The 17,673-nt window shown below is 33.9% G+C and overlaps 2 protein-coding genes across 2 annotated transcripts in view; one reads left to right on the forward strand and one right to left on the reverse strand.

Annotated features, from left to right (window-relative positions):
* The first annotated feature begins 1,533 nt into the window (after nucleotides 1-1,533).
* On the forward strand, nucleotides 1,534-8,450 carry LOC106103858. Its single transcript, XM_013283770.1, has 13 exons — nucleotides 1,534-2,045; nucleotides 2,514-2,637; nucleotides 3,284-3,480; nucleotides 3,767-3,877; nucleotides 4,050-4,247; nucleotides 4,319-4,482; nucleotides 4,819-4,972; nucleotides 5,410-5,540; nucleotides 5,912-6,071; nucleotides 6,404-6,736; nucleotides 7,092-7,364; nucleotides 7,649-7,828; nucleotides 8,239-8,450. The coding sequence occupies exons 1-13, from the start codon at nucleotides 1,958-1,960 to the stop codon at nucleotides 8,391-8,393; spliced, it is 2,268 nt and encodes a 755-aa protein (XP_013139224.1). The 5' UTR covers nucleotides 1,534-1,957; the 3' UTR covers nucleotides 8,394-8,450.
* A 5,319-nt stretch (nucleotides 8,451-13,769) lies between these two features.
* The window catches only part of LOC106103835, a 5,876-nt gene continuing 1,972 nt past the window's right edge, over nucleotides 13,770-17,673 (reverse strand). Inside the window, exons 2-7 of the mRNA XM_013283730.1 lie at nucleotides 17,270-17,460; nucleotides 16,387-16,535; nucleotides 15,673-15,818; nucleotides 15,129-15,382; nucleotides 14,707-14,871; nucleotides 13,770-14,262 (exon numbers count right to left, since the gene is read on the reverse strand). Coding sequence (XP_013139184.1) covers nucleotides 14,014-14,262; nucleotides 14,707-14,871; nucleotides 15,129-15,382; nucleotides 15,673-15,818; nucleotides 16,387-16,535; nucleotides 17,270-17,460 — 1,154 coding nt within the window. The 3' untranslated portion in view covers nucleotides 13,770-14,013. The remainder of the gene's footprint in view (nucleotides 14,263-14,706; nucleotides 14,872-15,128; nucleotides 15,383-15,672; nucleotides 15,819-16,386; nucleotides 16,536-17,269; nucleotides 17,461-17,673) is intronic.

Consider the following 17,673-nt stretch of genomic DNA (forward strand, 5'->3'; position numbering starts at 1 on the left):
TTTTAATTCAACATGAAAATAAAAATCATAAATGTACAAAAACAGTTAATAGTTAGACAGATTCTTTAGGTCCTCTGTTTTTTTTTTAATTCCGCGCTGTTTTTACATCGGTCGTTTGCACTGAGGACGGTCTGAGTATATACAACAATAAATTAATTGAAGAGGATATCGCAAAGACCTATGTAGAAAGTAAAATAACGATAAAAAGGACAAGGGTAAAGGATAAAAAAATTTGGTTGAGAAATGTGCGTGTTCGTATAATACCATGGAGATAAATAATTAAGATAATCAAAAGGCGTCGTATGGAAAAAGTAAATGTTTTCATTAATTTTCCAAAACATGACACTGAATTGATTTTAACTATTAGTTTATCTTAAAATCTTGGATACTTGCAGCTGTCAACGATTTATTGCTTGTATGTTAACACATTTATATTCACGAACTACAAGTATCAAGGAAATATTGGTGCGTTGCCACTATCGCACGAAAACCAATTGCTATCTCATTTTATTCAAGCAGAGTGAGAGAGATGGAAGTTACTCAACCGTGGAGTCTTCAAATTTACAGATACGGAAAAGACATTTTTTTTCTGTAAATAAAAACAAGTATTGTGAACCTATTCCTTTTGGTAGTTGGTTAAAAGTGAAATGTAAAACGAAGAAATAGTTTAAAAAATCATAAATCTATACCATTTATGGATTCACGAAGCCACTTTTCGACCGAAATTTTAGTACTTAGTAAAAGCTTCGATTGACTTTGATTGAAGTCTGACAGATGCCTGATAAACTTAAAGCTTTGGACATTTTTTAGCCATGACTCGTGACATCATCACAGTTTTTCTATTGCTAATGTGGGCGGTCACGGTGAATTATTAAAACTGACAATAAAACTGATTGATGCGATATTTTAAAATTCGCAAAATATAACATCCATTACACATTTTTTAGGTATTTTTCAAACTAGTTATTAGTCAATATTTCATTTTAAATTCTCAATTAATAACAATAATTAGATTCATTGGCAAATTAGGGATGTGATTTTAGTTGTGGCGAGCTTTTATTAAGCTCTACTTTAACCCACGTCACTTAAAGACGAAGAATGGTGTGAAATAAATCCATAAAAGTAAAACGAGTATTTACTTAAATAACTAAAAAAATACAAGCATTTTCAAGGCCGTACAATTTATTTATTTAAAACTAGATACAATAAGCTTTTACAAACAACGTCTTACAAAAAGGCTATACTTTTAAGATCATAATTTTTTGTAGCAACCCTAGTGTTCGTTTGTGCAATTATTTATTTTGAACGTGTTATTATCTTCCATAGAAAGAATTTCCCTTAAGAAGCAATCAACCGGATACAGAGTAGGGCTGGCAGCTTTCAATAAACGTAGACTCAGACTGGCGCGCCAGTTCGTCCACCAAGGACTATCGCGAACAAAATAACACCGACTTTTATCAACATTCGACCCGGAGAGTTTTGACCAAACCTGAAGAGATGTCAGCCCTAGCTTTTGTAGAAAATACGACAGAGGTCGTCACCGTGGCCACTGGAACACGTTTACGTTCAGGCATTTTCGGCTCGTTATTAACTCAGTCCAAAAACGTCTTTGTCAGTGGAAGCACGTCTGTTGCTCCAAGTTGATGCTTCGTATCGAACTAATTTCGCGTGTTGTATAAATGTTTGCTGATGGTTTTTAAATGTTAGATTTATGTCGAAAGAAAAAGCGTGAAATTTAAAAGTGATCAAGGAGTGTATAACAAATGATTGATTTTAAAATGTTTTAAATATGTGTAGTGAATATCAAAGTTGATTTTAATATTTTAGTTGACGGAATTACAAAAAATATTAAGAAATTACGAGCAATTAGATTTTATACCATTTATATTTAACTTCACTTATTGAAAACTCATTACTACGTTTTAAAAATGAATTATTTGAAATGGTAGTGTAATGGATGGGCCATAGAATGAGCGTCTTTCAGGCGCTAATATATTTTATATTAGTTTTGTCGTCTAACTACGCTTTCATAATCGGAATTGATGGTAAGTTAGTACAATATTAACACAATTCACTTACTAGTTAATAGCACAAAGACATTTTAAAATATATGTCAATGCATAAGTGAATATTGCAAATAAAAATAAAAACTTTTGTACAACAATCATTGGGACTTCCTGAGATAGGTGGGACCTGTGTTAAAATATCTTCCTTATAAATAAAATCGTGTTTTGCACTTTCTTCCGTCCTCAGCCGTCACTACAGATATGTCACCTATAAGATGTAAGGTGGTGATAGCGGCAGATAAATTGTTGAACTCTCCATTAGATCGGGCGCCCTATCGCACAACGATTGTAGATTGTTTCGTAGTAAATTCAACTGTTTAGACACAACTGTAAATCGAGTAGCTCATAGGAATCAAAGTGCGACTAAACAGTTGTGGTATAGTTCAGTCAAAAGTGTGCGCATTCTAAATTATTATTCATTGTTTTTATTATTTTTTACAATATTAGGACCATTATTACACCAAGAAGCTTTAGAAGATGACAACATAACTCTGTACTGTGATACTTCTGGTATAAGTGATGACGAACTTTCCTTACTTGTGTGGTACAAAGGAGATGAATCTATTTACAGGTAAAATAAATAACAATTAAAACTAGCTAGTAACTAATTGTTGCAATACTAAACTTTATGCTTCTAAATTCCAGGTATTATTTGGTCAATTAAAATCATATTTCTATGAGTATTTAGTAGTATATTCCAGTCAATTATTTTCTGTTAATTGACCACAATAAAAAAAAAATTAAGCCCATAAATGTTATATTGATTGATTATATCCTGTATAAAATCTGTTATTATCAGAATATTTCTGATGCAACAGGAAAAACCAGTTTCTTCTATGTGCACTTATATTATACTAAATATATTTTTTGCTTAGCTTAGATATAATTTCCACTTGGTGATTTGCCGCGTTTACATGGAGCTGAGGCTTTGTTTTCATTACGGCATGTAGGCTATACAATACAAGATTTGCGCGGCTATCCGCTAAGTGGAAATAGGTAGTAGATATAAAAATAATAAATTGAAGTTAGTAATAACACTCTCTACAGTGTAGGTAGAGATGTCGACCAATAAATATAATAATGTTCAAAAAATCACTTTCTTTTAAATATTAGAAATATAAGTAATAAAATTGTATTGTTGAATTCTTAAAAAAACCAATCCTCACTATCTTGTAAAGTAAAAGATTATCGAAGTATTCACTAATGTATTTTTTTAGCTACGACGCTCGAAGTAACATTGAATGGTCCAGTCAAACATTTAATACTAGCGGTAGATTAAGTACAGATTTAAGTAAACGTCCTACTCCACTGTACATTAGATCTCTGAGAGCAGATGATGAGGCTTTGTACCACTGCAGGGTTGAATTTCTACTCACCCCTACTAGATATACTGGTATCAACCTCACTATTATTGGTAAGGTGATTTAACGAAAGTTTTTAGAAAATTAGCCTAACTTATATTATTTAAAAGAGGATTTTTTTGGGCGGCCATTTCCCGTCGTTCTAGCCCTGGCATAGTGAATCCAATGACCATCTTTTTTTTATTTTAAAATCAATTACAGTATTGAACTTATAGCTTGTTAAAATTTTAAATGCTATTAAAAAAATATATTTTAAAATACATAAAGAGGCCATGTCCACGTTTTCTTTAGTGTTTTTATAAATTAGTTAAGATGTATTTAATGTTTTTAACATTCCAGTGCTTCCCAGTAAGCCATTTTTCCTGGACGAGATAGGAAATAAAATAGAAAATAAAATTGGACCATACTTCGAAGGAGATACTTTGATGATCAACTGCCTTGTAATTGGAGGTGATATACGTCTATCTATATTTACTTATAGTAGAGTAATAAAATGTAAACACACATTTGTTGATATAATAATGTTGTTGCAATCCAACAACATTATTATTGATCGATTGCTACATAGAAATAATGTAATTCAATCACGTAGAAACAATATAAAATGTGTGAAATCTTTCAGGGAGACCTTCACCGCATATAAATTGGTACAATGGCAAGGTTCTTGTAGACGCTTCTGGCAGTGACAGCGACATACCGAATGTGAGACAGAATGAATTGTATCTTACACTAACGAGAGACACAAAAAGAATAACCTGTGAAGCTACGAACACTATACTATCTGCCCCTATATCGTCGTATGTAGATGTAGAATTATACCGTAAGCATAATAAAATTAAAACTTTTTTAAAAAATTCTTCACTGCTTTATCTTTTTGTTGTTTTGTTATAGTGTCTGCCAGTAACGTTTCGATACACTGGCTTCAAGAAATTAAAGGAAATACCCTTCAAGCGGGTAACACTTACGCTGTAAAATGTAAAGCATATGAAGTACACCCGTCACCTGATATAGCCTGGTGGTTGAATGACAATCACCTCACACAGTACAGTAATCAGGTGTTTTTTATTTTACTTTTTTAATTATACATAGATGTAGACAATGGCATGCACATAAAAGCAATTAAGTACAGTCAGATGCATAAATATGTTAACACTAACCGGACGGAAACGTATATACATTTGAAAACGAAGACGTATGATTTGAATTTTTGTAATTGTATATATATTTGTGCAGGTGACTGTACTTATTTATAAATACATATGAGTATTATGAATGAATAAAGTGGCTTACAGTAAGTTTCCACTACCGAAAAAAAAAATTCAAAAATTGTTATATCTGCCTTTTTTAATTATAGATTTACAATTGTTTTTAAAATTTATAAATCTCCGTAGACTTGGAATAATCTGACAAAGACAGCGGAATCATACCTTCAATTAACACCAACAATGAAAGACGATTGGGCAACATTGGCGTGTGTTACCACCAACCCTGCCATACCTCCGGGAAAGAATTCAAAAGCCGATGTTATCACGTTGAATGTTACATGTTAGTACGTATTTTTAATTACTCTTTTGTACTTTGTTTTGACTCGACTTGCACACATTTTTATACATATTATGTGTAACTTATTGTAGTGTAAACTTTGATGTTAAAGTCTAAGCTTGAACTATTTTAAAATATAGTATTAGTCTTACATTCTTCCCTAGTTTTTGATTAATGTCTAATTAGATAACACACATAAAAAAATAAATAAAAAAAAAACATACCGTCGAATTGAATACCTCCTTCTTTTGGGAAGTCGGTCAAAAAATGACACTGGTTGAATTTAAGGTTAGCTAGGTCATGATTATTTTTTAATTTTGAATTATTCCGGTCTAATGCCTCAATTTGGCAATGTTTATCTCATGACTAAATACAAAAATATGTTCATTTATTCTATTCTTTTGACTATAATCTTAAATACATAATATTTTATCTTCCAGATGTTCCAATAGTGGAAGTGTTAACAGTAGGAACCGGTAAATTAAACGGTGTCATCGAGAATGATACATTTCGATTAATTTGTGAAGTCAAAGCGAATCCGCGCGTTGATAGATTTATTTGGTATTTTAATGTAAGTGTTGAAATAATTTGATTTATTATTATTTAATAATACAATAAATTAATAAAGTATTTATTTTTGCTAAAAATACTAAAAAATCTATACTCACCTGTAGTATGTATTAACATAATTAAATATTGTATTACAATCTTCAATAAATACTATTCCATCATACTATACTAATATTATAAATGCGAAAGTTTAAATGGATGGGTGTTTTTTATAATTTGTAGCCTAAACGGCTGAACGGATTTCGATGAAATTTGGTATAGACGTAGAGGATAGTCTGGAAGAACACAGAGACTATTCACTTTTCTTTTTTTTTAATTCCAAGCGGACGGAGTCGCGGGTGAAAGATAGTTTATAAATATTTTTTGTTTAAGAATACAAATATCAATGAAAACAAAGATTGGCACGATTATGTATTCGGAAATACGTTGATATTTAAAAAAGCTATGAGAAGGCATACTGGACCATATTCTTGTTCTGCCAAAAGCAGTATGGGCGAAGGAAAAGCAGAAGATGTGGAAATTACTGTATTTTGTAAGTCAGTCTTTTTATATACTAAAAAGATTATTGTAACTAGTGATAACTCGTACTTGTTCTTACTGAGAGCTTCGAGCTAACGTTATTGGTGTGACTAGGCGTTAGTCATAGGATCGGAAAATTGATGGATGGATGTTCCTAGGTATCTTCAGAATAGATTCATGGATCTGGACGAAATATACAGATGCAGAGCATATTGATGAACGAGGCTACTAAACAAGTTTTTTTTTTTAATTTCCGTGCAGATAGTCACTGGCAAAAGCAGTATTAATAAAGTAAGACTGTAGATATACTCTGATACCTATATTAATGAGTTTTGTATATTACAGATTCACCAGAGTGTACTAAAGGAGTATCACTAAGGGATGAAATAATTAACTGTCATGTACAATCTGAACCTAATCCTAATTTATTTAAATGGCACATACGTACAGATTCAGAGTTCCAAAACATAACTACACCATCTCCTTCCATGCCACTTAGTATGGTTACGATCTCATTAGCAAAAACAGCTAACGTTACGTGCGAAGCGAAGAATGGGATTTTAAAGCAACGTAACCCGTGTACTAAGATAATTAGTTTCAAACATCTAAGACCGCAGGCACCACGACAATGTGATTTATCTTACGAAAGTAATCAGTTCCTAATACACTGTATTCCAGGTAATTAATAATTTCATTACTTACATGTTCTTGTTTTTCAAATCAAATATCATTTGCCATTTAAATCTAACACTATTAAAATATTTTAAAAAAAACTTGTCTGCCTATTAAACTCATTTATTTTTTTCACACTCTCCGTCTCCGATTGTCATTTGTTTTTTTAATCTATTATTTTTCATGGCGTCGCCTGAATGTGGCCAGGTTCACCTTGCCATATAACCTCTTTCTTGCCAAGGAGGTTGATAGTGCATAATTAAATATGCGATGACATTAATGTAAATGTTAATAAAAGTTAAAATTTAACTGCACTAATAACTTATAATATGTTATGTAATTTAAACTGCTTTTCTTTTAGTTGAAAATGCAACACATTACGAAATCACCGTGTGGCGGATGTCAAAGAGTAACGCATCTTTGATACTGAATAGTAAAAGTGCGTTGGGATTTGGTGCACAGACTCTTATCCGAAATGCTGATGAAGGATGGCGTATTGGAGGTCTATTAGGGACTCTTAGTGATGGAGACGAGGCGGGCACAGCTGCGTGTAATCGATATGGCAGTTCGGAAATATTACTCTTGAGACCTACTGAGAAACTATTAAATGACGCGAAACTTCCTTGGTGGTACTGTAAGTAACTTTAACGTTAATGGAAGTGATAAAAGAATTCAAAGAGATAAAGACAAAAAGAAACACAATATTTTGATGATGTTACATGATAATGTTGAAGCTTACGTTTTATGTCATAAATCGTCATTTGTACATTCTATCTCTCTTTCTCTCAATAACTATGCGATATGTTTCTTCTCTTTCATGTAACGAAACGTGACGCGTCGTCATAGTTTGACTTTTCTTTTGTTTGTGTTTTCAAATCGCCACGTGGATAAATTAAATTACTATTTCTTATTTTACAGCTTTCTTTGATAAAGACGTGGGTATTATAATTGGCGGTGTTCTACTAATTGTAGTATTTATTATATCAACTGCTATAGCAGTTTGTGCAGCGAGGAGGTCCCGCATCAAGCAACCAGTGCCTGTCATACAAGTTGTTGGTATGGACGATATAACGCGAGAGTTTCTGAGCAGTACGAGGGGTAACATCTTAAATGATATATTCATATACTAGTATTCTTTTTATGGTTTTGATTATTATTGAATTATGTTGAACAAAGTTGACCATCAATCGAGTTGAATAGTAGGTTGGTTTTTCTTTGCTTTTAGCTAACTTTTGGTTTCAATGATCGCGGAAACTGTAAACTCAGAAGTGTAAACAGTAACAGGTTTTTTTCTTGTATTTTCATTTATCTCTAAGACGCCCTTAAGAGCAGGCGCACAACTTTGACTAAAATATCGCACAACGGTTGTGCGATTGTTTCGCAATCAATTCAACTGTTTGGTTGCATAATTAAAAATCGACTGTTGTGCGCACCACCATATAACAGGAGTCAAAGCGAGACTAAACAGTTGTGCGATGTTTCAGTTAAAAGTAACCTATCTTTGACAGATTTGAAGGCGCGTTCGTCTTGCAGCCTGCGCTCCCGTAGTAGCGACTACTTGGAAACAGAAGAAGTAGGCTTGACGCAGTGGCGCCACCTGCCAGTCATACATGACCCGCCACCTGACGTCACCCTCACCATGCACAGAGAAAGCGCTGTTTAGTAAACATCTTTACATAGAATGAAGTATTATTAATTTAAAATAAATGCTTTTATTTATTATGATGTCTTATTATGAAGTTCTTTGTGATAGTGGACGTTAGGTAAAATATGATATGATACGCGGTTTCTTTGCAGGAACTTAGAAATTCCAAAAGATTTCTTTTCCTTTTAAGGACATACAAAAATAAATCCTGTAAGGTAAAACGGAAGTTAGCTTAAAATAAAGTTATAAGATTACTTCCTATTATTATAGATAGTTTAAAAGCAATAGATCTGCTTATAATAATGACGTAGTAATATATGCGAAGCCAAAATGTTAAGTGGGTTCGTGTCGCCTCCCGTTGAGAGACATTTTCGCTTTCACTGTCGATCTTTTATGTCCGAGCAATTTTGAACATTGTTACGTAAGCTCTTGTACATTTTAAATCGCTAGCGGCCTATTTAAATTAAAATCGTTAAAATTTCTGTACAAATTGTATCTTATTTTAAAGATTTTTGACGGGCGGACCGCTTGCTTTGTAGAGGTAAAGGTAGGTAGAGCACCTCAATAGCTTTTGTTTTAGTTCAAAGTACGTTGCCCGATTTTCTATTGTTTTACAGTTATTACATAGACACAATAGTATGAGGTGCTTCTTCCGTCAATTTGCTATTGAATCTTTCCACATTTTGATTATTCTAACGATAACAATCTCTATTAGAATGTGACTGTCAACGAACATGTTATAATGTAATTGAGACGTTGATATTTGACCTCTTCTCATCAAAGTTTACTTATTGTTTTTTTTTTTTGTAAATTCCAGCGATCATGACTAGTGGTTTTTGACCTTAGTTATAACAAGACTCATCACAAGCTCAGGAGGTCAAAACAAATTTTGATTGTGCGTTTAAGCTGTTTTTATACTTATTTTAATGTATTTGACATGTGTCTTTTAGAATTTTATTAAGAACGCGTTGTCACCCGCAAACTTCGTAGGCGCAAATTTGGACCACCCGTTACGCCATTATGACAGCGCGGAATTAAAAAAGTAGCCTATGATATGCCTATCCATGTAAGCTACCCTTCAATGAAAGTCCCGTAGAAACCTCAGCCGTTTCGGAGGTTATCCGAAACAAACACGGCTTGCGAACAGATACAGACATTTTTTAAATGCGATTTTCGTTATCAGCAACGCAAATAAATCATCTTCCCGAAATCTGGAATTTTTCTTTTTTTTTTATAACAAAAGGTGGCAAACGAGCAAGCGGCCACTTGAATCCGCCAAAATGGCGAAGCGACCGCTGCCCATAGACATCCGCAATTGCAAATGCGTTGCCTACCCTTATCAGACAGAGGAGGAGATGCACATAAAGAGGATATTTCCCCTTCCTATGTATCTCCTCCTCCGTCAAATCCTTTCCTTTCCCATCCTCTCCTTATAAGAAAAGGGCGGTAAAGAGAAAGGGATTTAAATTAGGCCTCCGGCACCACACTCAGCAGACGAAACACGAAACTGCTTCCATTTGACGCCTGTCTTCTGTGTGGTCGTGGTATTACTGGGGGCGTGCCGGCCCTGCAGTGCTAAGATGTTAAAGCGGGCACTACCACTGTTGTTTTCTTTTGATATTACAGTTACTAGTTATATAGATATGGTATAGATTAGCTTATAAATTAAATTCATTTTATTTTTTCATACAAATGGGTCTATAAAACTTGTTTTGCTTGTTGTTTATGTGACTTTTATAAAAAAAACCGACGATTTTACTTGCTATGTAATTTCATGCTTGTTTTCAATATTTTTATATAACGTATTACTTATTAATGTTATAATTAAAGAGCTGTTGCCCGCGACTTCGTCCGCGTGGTATTAGAAAACATACAAACTATATAAACTACAAAAAGCTACTATATAGATTAAGCTTATTCCACGTGTACTCTAGACTTTGTTTTATATCTGTGCCAAATTTCAATAAGATATGTTGAACCGTTGCAGAATGATCGAGTAAACATTAAAAAACTAAATTAATGAATCCCACGGGAACCGTAACTATTCCCGGGATAAAAAGTAGCCTATGTGTTCTTCCAGACTATGCTCTAAACCTGTAAAATTTCATGAAGATCCTTCCAGTCATTTAGGCTACAAACGCTAACAAACATCCATCCATCCATCTAAACTGTCGCATTTATAATTTTAGTATGATTACTAAGTGATGAGTGCCTTCATTATTCACACTTCGAGTTGCCATTTATTTACGAATTAAATGATTTAGTTTATTCATTACTCGACTAATGGTGCGACTAAATCATTTCAATAAAATATAATTTAACATATGTTTTGGTATGAGATAACTCGTTTTTAATTCGAAGTAATCTGTTATTGGTAGACATAAAGAATGTTTTGCGACAGCCCACTAAATACATTACTCAAGGTTTAACTGGCATGTTTATTTAGCAACATGTAAATAGTTCTTTTATTTTCTTATTAATGTTTTGAATGCAAGAGTTTAAAAGGATGGATGTTTGTTAGAGTTTACATCCTAAACTGCTGAACGTATTTCGATGAAATAGATATAGAGGATATTCTGGAAGAACACATAGGCTACTTACTTTTATTCATTCCACGCGGACGGCGTCAAGGGTATAAGTTAATATTTGATAAAGTACTTTCTGTCGCACTCAGAGACATTTAACGCTTATAAAAATAGTCCTTAAGCGTCTATTTAGAGCAGGCGCACACCCTTGACTAAACTATCGCGCAGTTGTGCGATTGTCGATTGTTTCGCAGTCAATTGAACTGTTTAATTTTACAACTAAAAATCGAGTAGTGTGCGCACCTCAATATATGCTCATAAGAATCTACATGAGACTAAAGAGTTGTGCGATAGTTTAGTTTCAGGTGTGTACACGCTCTTAGAATGACAAATCCCTTTGAGCTCATATTACTCGGACACTATACGATGCCATTGACAGATCATTCTAAATTAAAAACCAGTTAGTGGCACGCACATTCATTGCTTGACACGAGTGTCCCAGTCGATGTTTTGTTTAGATAACGAAGGCATTGGACCGTGTGTCATTAATACGTATAAAAAATTAATTGAAATGAGCGGCGGAAAGTAAAAAACAAGGTAGAGTCCTTTAGAAGTTTTAAGTCAAGTCTCTTGTTATCCACACTTTATACTCAAACCATTTATCTTAATAAATGAAATACTAAATAGGAAGATCAAAAAGGTAATGTTGTCTCATTTGTTTTAAGCTGAATGAGAGGGATGAAAGGTTTTGCACGAGCATCGGTAGTAAAAACTCGCGGTAACAACATCTTTTGGCCACCATACATCAGACGAAAAGTAATTTATATCGATAGCATCTCATGAAAGGAGGCAATAATGAAACGTAAGATACCATTCACAACAAAACTTGCAGCGCGTTTATTATGGCAAACTTAGTAATATGAAATTCAAAATCCACAGCAGCTCGTGGTTAGATGTGCAGATTGATTTCAAGTGACTTTCTGTAGTTAGAGAATATCCTCCTGCCTTTTATATCTTTGAGTAATCCTCATACTTCTCATTGTGGTCAGTGCAGCCTCAGCGACGGTCTGAGCTACCATAAAATTTGCATAGCAATATACTTATAGTGTACCGTATAATGGAAGAGACGCTCGATCTCCGCACCGCACTTACGCCATTTTGGATAGGCCTTAATTGTTACGCCTAGAGCGATCCGCTAACAACGAAACATTAACTGCTTATTATAGTTAAAAGAAATGAAAGCGATACAAGGTATTGAAAGTAAGAAGATAATAAGCAATTATTCATACGAAAGATTGTATTGGTGATAGCAGGTGATAAATAGTTAGAGCGGTTCACACCTTTGACTAAACTATCGCATAACAATGCGATTGTCGATTGTTTCACAGCAAATTCAACTGTTTAGTTGCACAACTAAAAATCGAGTAATGTGTGCACCATACAAGCTCATATAATCAAAGCGGGACTAAACAGTTATGCTATAGTTTAGTCAATGGTGTATGCGCGCTCTTTAACGGATAATTTTTATCTAACTACTAGCTTTTGTCCGCTACTCCTTCCGCGTGGAATTATAAAAAAACGAAAGTAAGTAGTTTGTGTTCTTCCAGACTATGCTCTACATCTATGCCAATTTTTTTCAGGTCCGTTTAGCTGTTTAGGTTACATACTCTAACAAACATCCATCCATCCATCTAAACTTTCGTATTTATAATATTAGTAAGATTAATCTTATAAATGTCAATTTGCAGACTATGTAAGCTGCATAGGTACAAGGGTATCTAAATATACATAGTTAAGTAAATAATGTATAAACAATGACGTTTTTTCGTCATTAAAAATCAATTTATATTCTCTACGGAGATGGGTACTTATAATAAAAGTGTGTTCGCAGGTGGTCTCATTACCTGTAGGATTTTTTGCAATATCTTTTAATTAAATCTGGTCAATCAAAAAATTTAATCTGAAATTGTTTGTTAATCATATGTTTATTAATTTTACACACCTTTTGTTCAAGAAAGTTTTTTAAGGTGCCATTTCCTTTGCCGGAACACGCTTCCACATATACGAGTACAGGTACATTAAAGACAGGATCAGCAACACGTGTGTGTTCGTCAATTATTATGTCCATCTTTAGATAAAACGTGGCAGTGAAAAGTAGGATAATTTAATAAAAAAAAATATTCAAGAATCAATATCATACATCTAAATAATCATACTTCATACTAATATTATAAATGTGAAAGTTTAGATGGATGGATGGATGTTTGAGTTGTTAGAGTTTGTAGCCTAAACTGCTGAACGGATCTCAATGTAATTTGCCATAGATGTAGAGGATAGTCTGGAAGAACACACAGGCTACTTGGTTTTGTTTTTTTTAATACCACGCGGACGGAGTCGCGGGCGAAAGCTAGTACCTGTTATAAATGCAAAAGTTTAGATGGACGGACGGTTGTTTGTTAGAGTTTGTAGCCTAAATGGCTGAAGGGATCAGGGTGAAATTTAGCATAGATGTAGAGCTAAGTCTGGAAGAACACGTAGGCTACTCACTTTTTTAATACCACGCGGACGGATTCGCGGGTGAAAGCTAGTAAATAATACTGTTCTTGTTTGTTTTATTGTATTAGTTGCAGGCATATTTGAGAATAATTTTAGTTAGCTATACTGCAAAATAAGGCTATAAAGTTGAAATTTATAAAAGGGACAAGTGAACGGCGTCATTAACAACTTGTGATGGGAAATTCCAAAGGATCTTTTGCATTCAAGGAATTTTATTAATAACTTTGTAACCGGTATCGTTTGCATGATTCAATAGTATAGAATAATATTAAAAAAAGGTATTTATTCCAAAAATATACGTTGTTTTAATACTTAAACCTTTACAGCGCGCGTACACCTTTGATTTATTTAACTATCTTACAACTGTTCAGTCGAACTTTAATTTCTATGAGCCTACATATGTGTTGGTACGGAAACTATAATTTTATTTGTGCATCTAAACAATTGAATGGGCTGCAAAACAATTGACAATCGAACAACAGTAGTGCAATAGTTTAGTCAATGTGCGCCCGCTAAATATTAGCATCTAATAATAGATAGGGCATTCATACCACTGCCTACGTAAGTAGGTCAGTAACAGTAAATGTAGGTAAATGTGGCACAAATGTTCTAAAGTCGTCGATACTGCAGCAGAAGCTGTAACCTCTATCAATGCGGTCTGGTTGCCACCCGAGCCAGGAGAAGGAGGAATTGTTACGACAGTGGTCGTTACAGAACGTGAGAGAACGAGCCTCTTCCAGAGTGATGTAAGGGTTGTTAATACCGACGAATGCTGTACCAAGACGATTTGCTTGATCGTAGACCACCTGTATTAAAAAAAAAGTATATCAACTAAATATTACAAGATCAAGAAAAATACTAATGTTATAAAGAGGATCGATTTGTATTTTTGCATATTATATGTAATAAATAACTCAAAACCTACAGGGCGGATTACAAAAATTTTTAACCAATAAAAAGCTACGTTATCAGAGAGTAATAGGCTTTTTTTTAATTACACGCGAACTGAGTCGCGAGCAAGAAATATCATTTTATATGAATTAATTATGAATTAACAAAGGATCGAATCTTTAGTTTAAGTAAAACGATTAAAAAATTGCCCTTATGACTTGTTCATCACAAGCCAATTGAGTAACAGAACATAACTAAAGTAATTTAGATATTTTAAGAAACCGAAAATAAAATAAAATATAATCTCAAAGAAGGCATACATAGTAAAATTCATTGATTTAATTTACTTCATATCTTACCTTATAATAATACAAAGGTACCGGCAATTGAGTATTGTTATTGCTATCTCGCTGTAGATAGATATCAACAAGTTGATTGTTAGAGTCTCTCAACTGAAGTACTCCAAACGTTCCGGTATAAACCATAGTATTGTAACCAGCTTCACCGATTCGTGTACGAAGGTTCTGTAATAATAAAATATTGTTATAACAACGATACACTAAATTTTAAAATTGTAATAAATCATGGAAGTCAACAAGCTTAATGTATTTGAAATGATTGTATAAGTCATAATAACGGTTGAGTTTGCTTTCTTATAATCGTGAAAGACAATCCAACCGGTGCAGTATACTGACATCATAATGTACTGCAATTTAAAGACGCTTATCCTGCAATATACTTCTATTTATCCTTGAATGGATAAATTTAATTTTACACTTACTTGTTCGAGCATATTCCAATTGCCGCCGTTAAAGAGTTGCCATTGAGGAGCACAATTTATAAAATAGAACGTAGCTCGTTGTCCTGTTGCGAATATGAAATCAGTTTTAGCAGCGAGATGACCACGAGCTAAATACTGCGTACTGGTGACGTATTTCTCCGCCAAATCACTTCCCACGTAATTAGATATGGTTACTTTCTGTTGCGCCACGGTGTAACGATTGTTGACATCAACGCCAGGGTAGAATGTGCTGGCTGAAATAATATTTACTGTAGTTACATAATATTTGATAATTTTATTGGAAATCAGATTCATGAACTAAATTGATTATTCGAATCAAAGTGATATCATCAGCGGATTAGCTTCTAAATTAGGCAATTGATATTTAAAAAACATAATAACACTAACACCGAAGCATATGAGCGAAGTTGTCTTACGGTGACCGCTTCCTAACGACAATTGTATTTTGGACATCGAAAACTGGGCTGTGAGTAGTCCAAGTATGCAAAACTAAAGTAGTAGTCACTAAAAATATGTATCTTACCTCTCCAGCTTGGTCGAGCGACGCCAACCTGATTGACGGCATTGGGAGGATTCTGTTCATACCACACGTATAGAACTTCCAAACGATTTTGATCAAAGCAAGACCAGTACAGTGGGTAAAATACATTGTTCACAGTAAAACCCACTCTGTAAAAAATTAAGTATAGTGTACTTTGACTGTGTATTATTATTTATTTAGTAGTAATTAAACAAGAGCTCAAGCACTAAATCTGAAAGCAAATTGGGATGCAGTCGTAAAATATTTGATACTAGCAGTTCCCATGCGACTTCATTCGCATGAAATAATGAAAATTATTTTATTGATTACATTTGTCAAATTCAATTGCAAATGTCAAAATGACAGATATGACATGATGATAAAGGATGGCAATTTTGCTTCCTTGATGTTGGCAGCAACTTATGGTCACTTTCCCACATTAGGGTTTTCATTAAAAATATTTACCCCCTAGGTTTAATGGCGTGAAAATATATAGCCTAAAGCGTGACGTAAGTGTATGGCTTTTTATTAAAAAAAGAATTATTCAAAAATATGCTGTAATTGCTGACATCTTAGGCAACAAAAGGTGTGTGTTTACGCTTTATTATAATAGTACAGATTAGTATTAAGACATTATTGAACGGAAACGCTGAAGCGTTTATTCCAATTGTTTGCTACACTTATTAGCTGTAAGCAACACTTGTATATATTACTTACCGAATTACGACATTGTTGTTAAAGCATCTCTCAGATGTTAATACAGCTTCGTGTGTACAATGGGAGGAACAAGTGAGATCGCCGAAAGCTAACACTCCATCTATCCATCCTTTACCGGAGAAGAGGGTATCGTTCACGCATGTTGCAGGCTGTGGAAACACATGTTAGAACAGTTCCCAGATAGCAAGCTCATAGTGTGATATAAGAAAGAGTTTGTTGATAACGTTAAGAAGAAAATCAGTACTGCGCTGGATTAGTATAATACAAGATTATTAGCATATAAGTCCGTCTCTATTTGACAGCGTTCAATGTCAAGCAGACGTATTGGAATAGCGCGCCATCCTGGCGGCATCACTGGCTTTGAGTGGTTAAGTTAATTACGCTAGTTACATTTATATCTGTCCTTTCAATAAGGAGACCAGAACTTTTCGGTGGAATATTGATATTGTACCCTTATATCGCTAGGACCGAGAGCGTTTACTCGTTTATAGAAATGACCAGCTGTGCCCGAGCGGCTTCATCCGCATGGTACTATAAAAACTTTATTTTATTGTGTACATTTATCAATTTTTTTTATTGCAAACGTCAAAATTAAAGTACCAAATGACAACTAAGGCCTTTGACATTGACAATTTTGCTTCAATGATGTTGGCAGCTTGTAGTTTATGGACCCTATCCTAAAAGAGGGTTTTTCCCAATTTGTTTACCCTCTAAGTTTAATAGCGTGAAAATAAATAGCCTAAAGCATGTAGTAAGTGTAGGGCTTTTTATAAAAGAAAGAATTATTCGAAAATTTGCTGTGTATGATTATATCCTACGCCACAAATTAGTGTGTGTTTATGTTTTATTATATTAGTATAGATTAACAAATGCTCAAACTTACACCAATATCTATAGAACTGGTAACACTGGGATGTACAATTTTTTGTCCAGATCCGACGCAAGCGATAGTAACCTCCTCTCCTGTTCTAAGATGTATTAGTCCAGTGTTGCCAGTCGGTGCGAGATAATTATTGTCGTGAATGTACACCGGTTGCGGTTGCCCGAGGTCGCCATTGACTTGTATTGTGCAACCTGGCTTACAGAATTACAATTTAAAAGTTCAAACAAAACGACTGAGTTTCAAATCATATATATGTACTTGATTTTAAGGTTAATTCTTCTTTAAATTTAAAGGGAAAATGATTCGTTACTCTTGTTTATTATTTATAAAGTGGGAGAGGTGTGAAGAGATAGACGAGTGGCGTATCGACTAACTTTATTTCGGAGTACCGACCTTTAACTAAC

Source organism: Papilio polytes, unplaced genomic scaffold (assembly GCF_000836215.1).
Source record: "Papilio polytes unplaced genomic scaffold, Ppol_1.0 DF823700.1, whole genome shotgun sequence".
Classification (NCBI taxonomy): Eukaryota; Metazoa; Arthropoda; class Insecta; order Lepidoptera; family Papilionidae; genus Papilio; species Papilio polytes.

What these genes read in the sequence shown, in the direction of transcription:
- LOC106103858 (XM_013283770.1), top strand. Translation starts at nt 1,958, where the DNA reads ATGGGCCATAGAATGAGCGTCTTTCAGGCGCTAATATATTTTATATTA. An exon ending in TGTAGATGTAGAATTATACC is followed by an intron (nt 4,248 to 4,318) that starts GTAAGCATAATA and finishes GTTTTGTTATAG; the next exon opens with TGTCTGCCAGTAACGTTTCG. An exon ending in TGTGGAAATTACTGTATTTT is followed by an intron (nt 6,072 to 6,403) that starts GTAAGTCAGTCT and finishes TGTATATTACAG; the next exon opens with ATTCACCAGAGTGTACTAAA.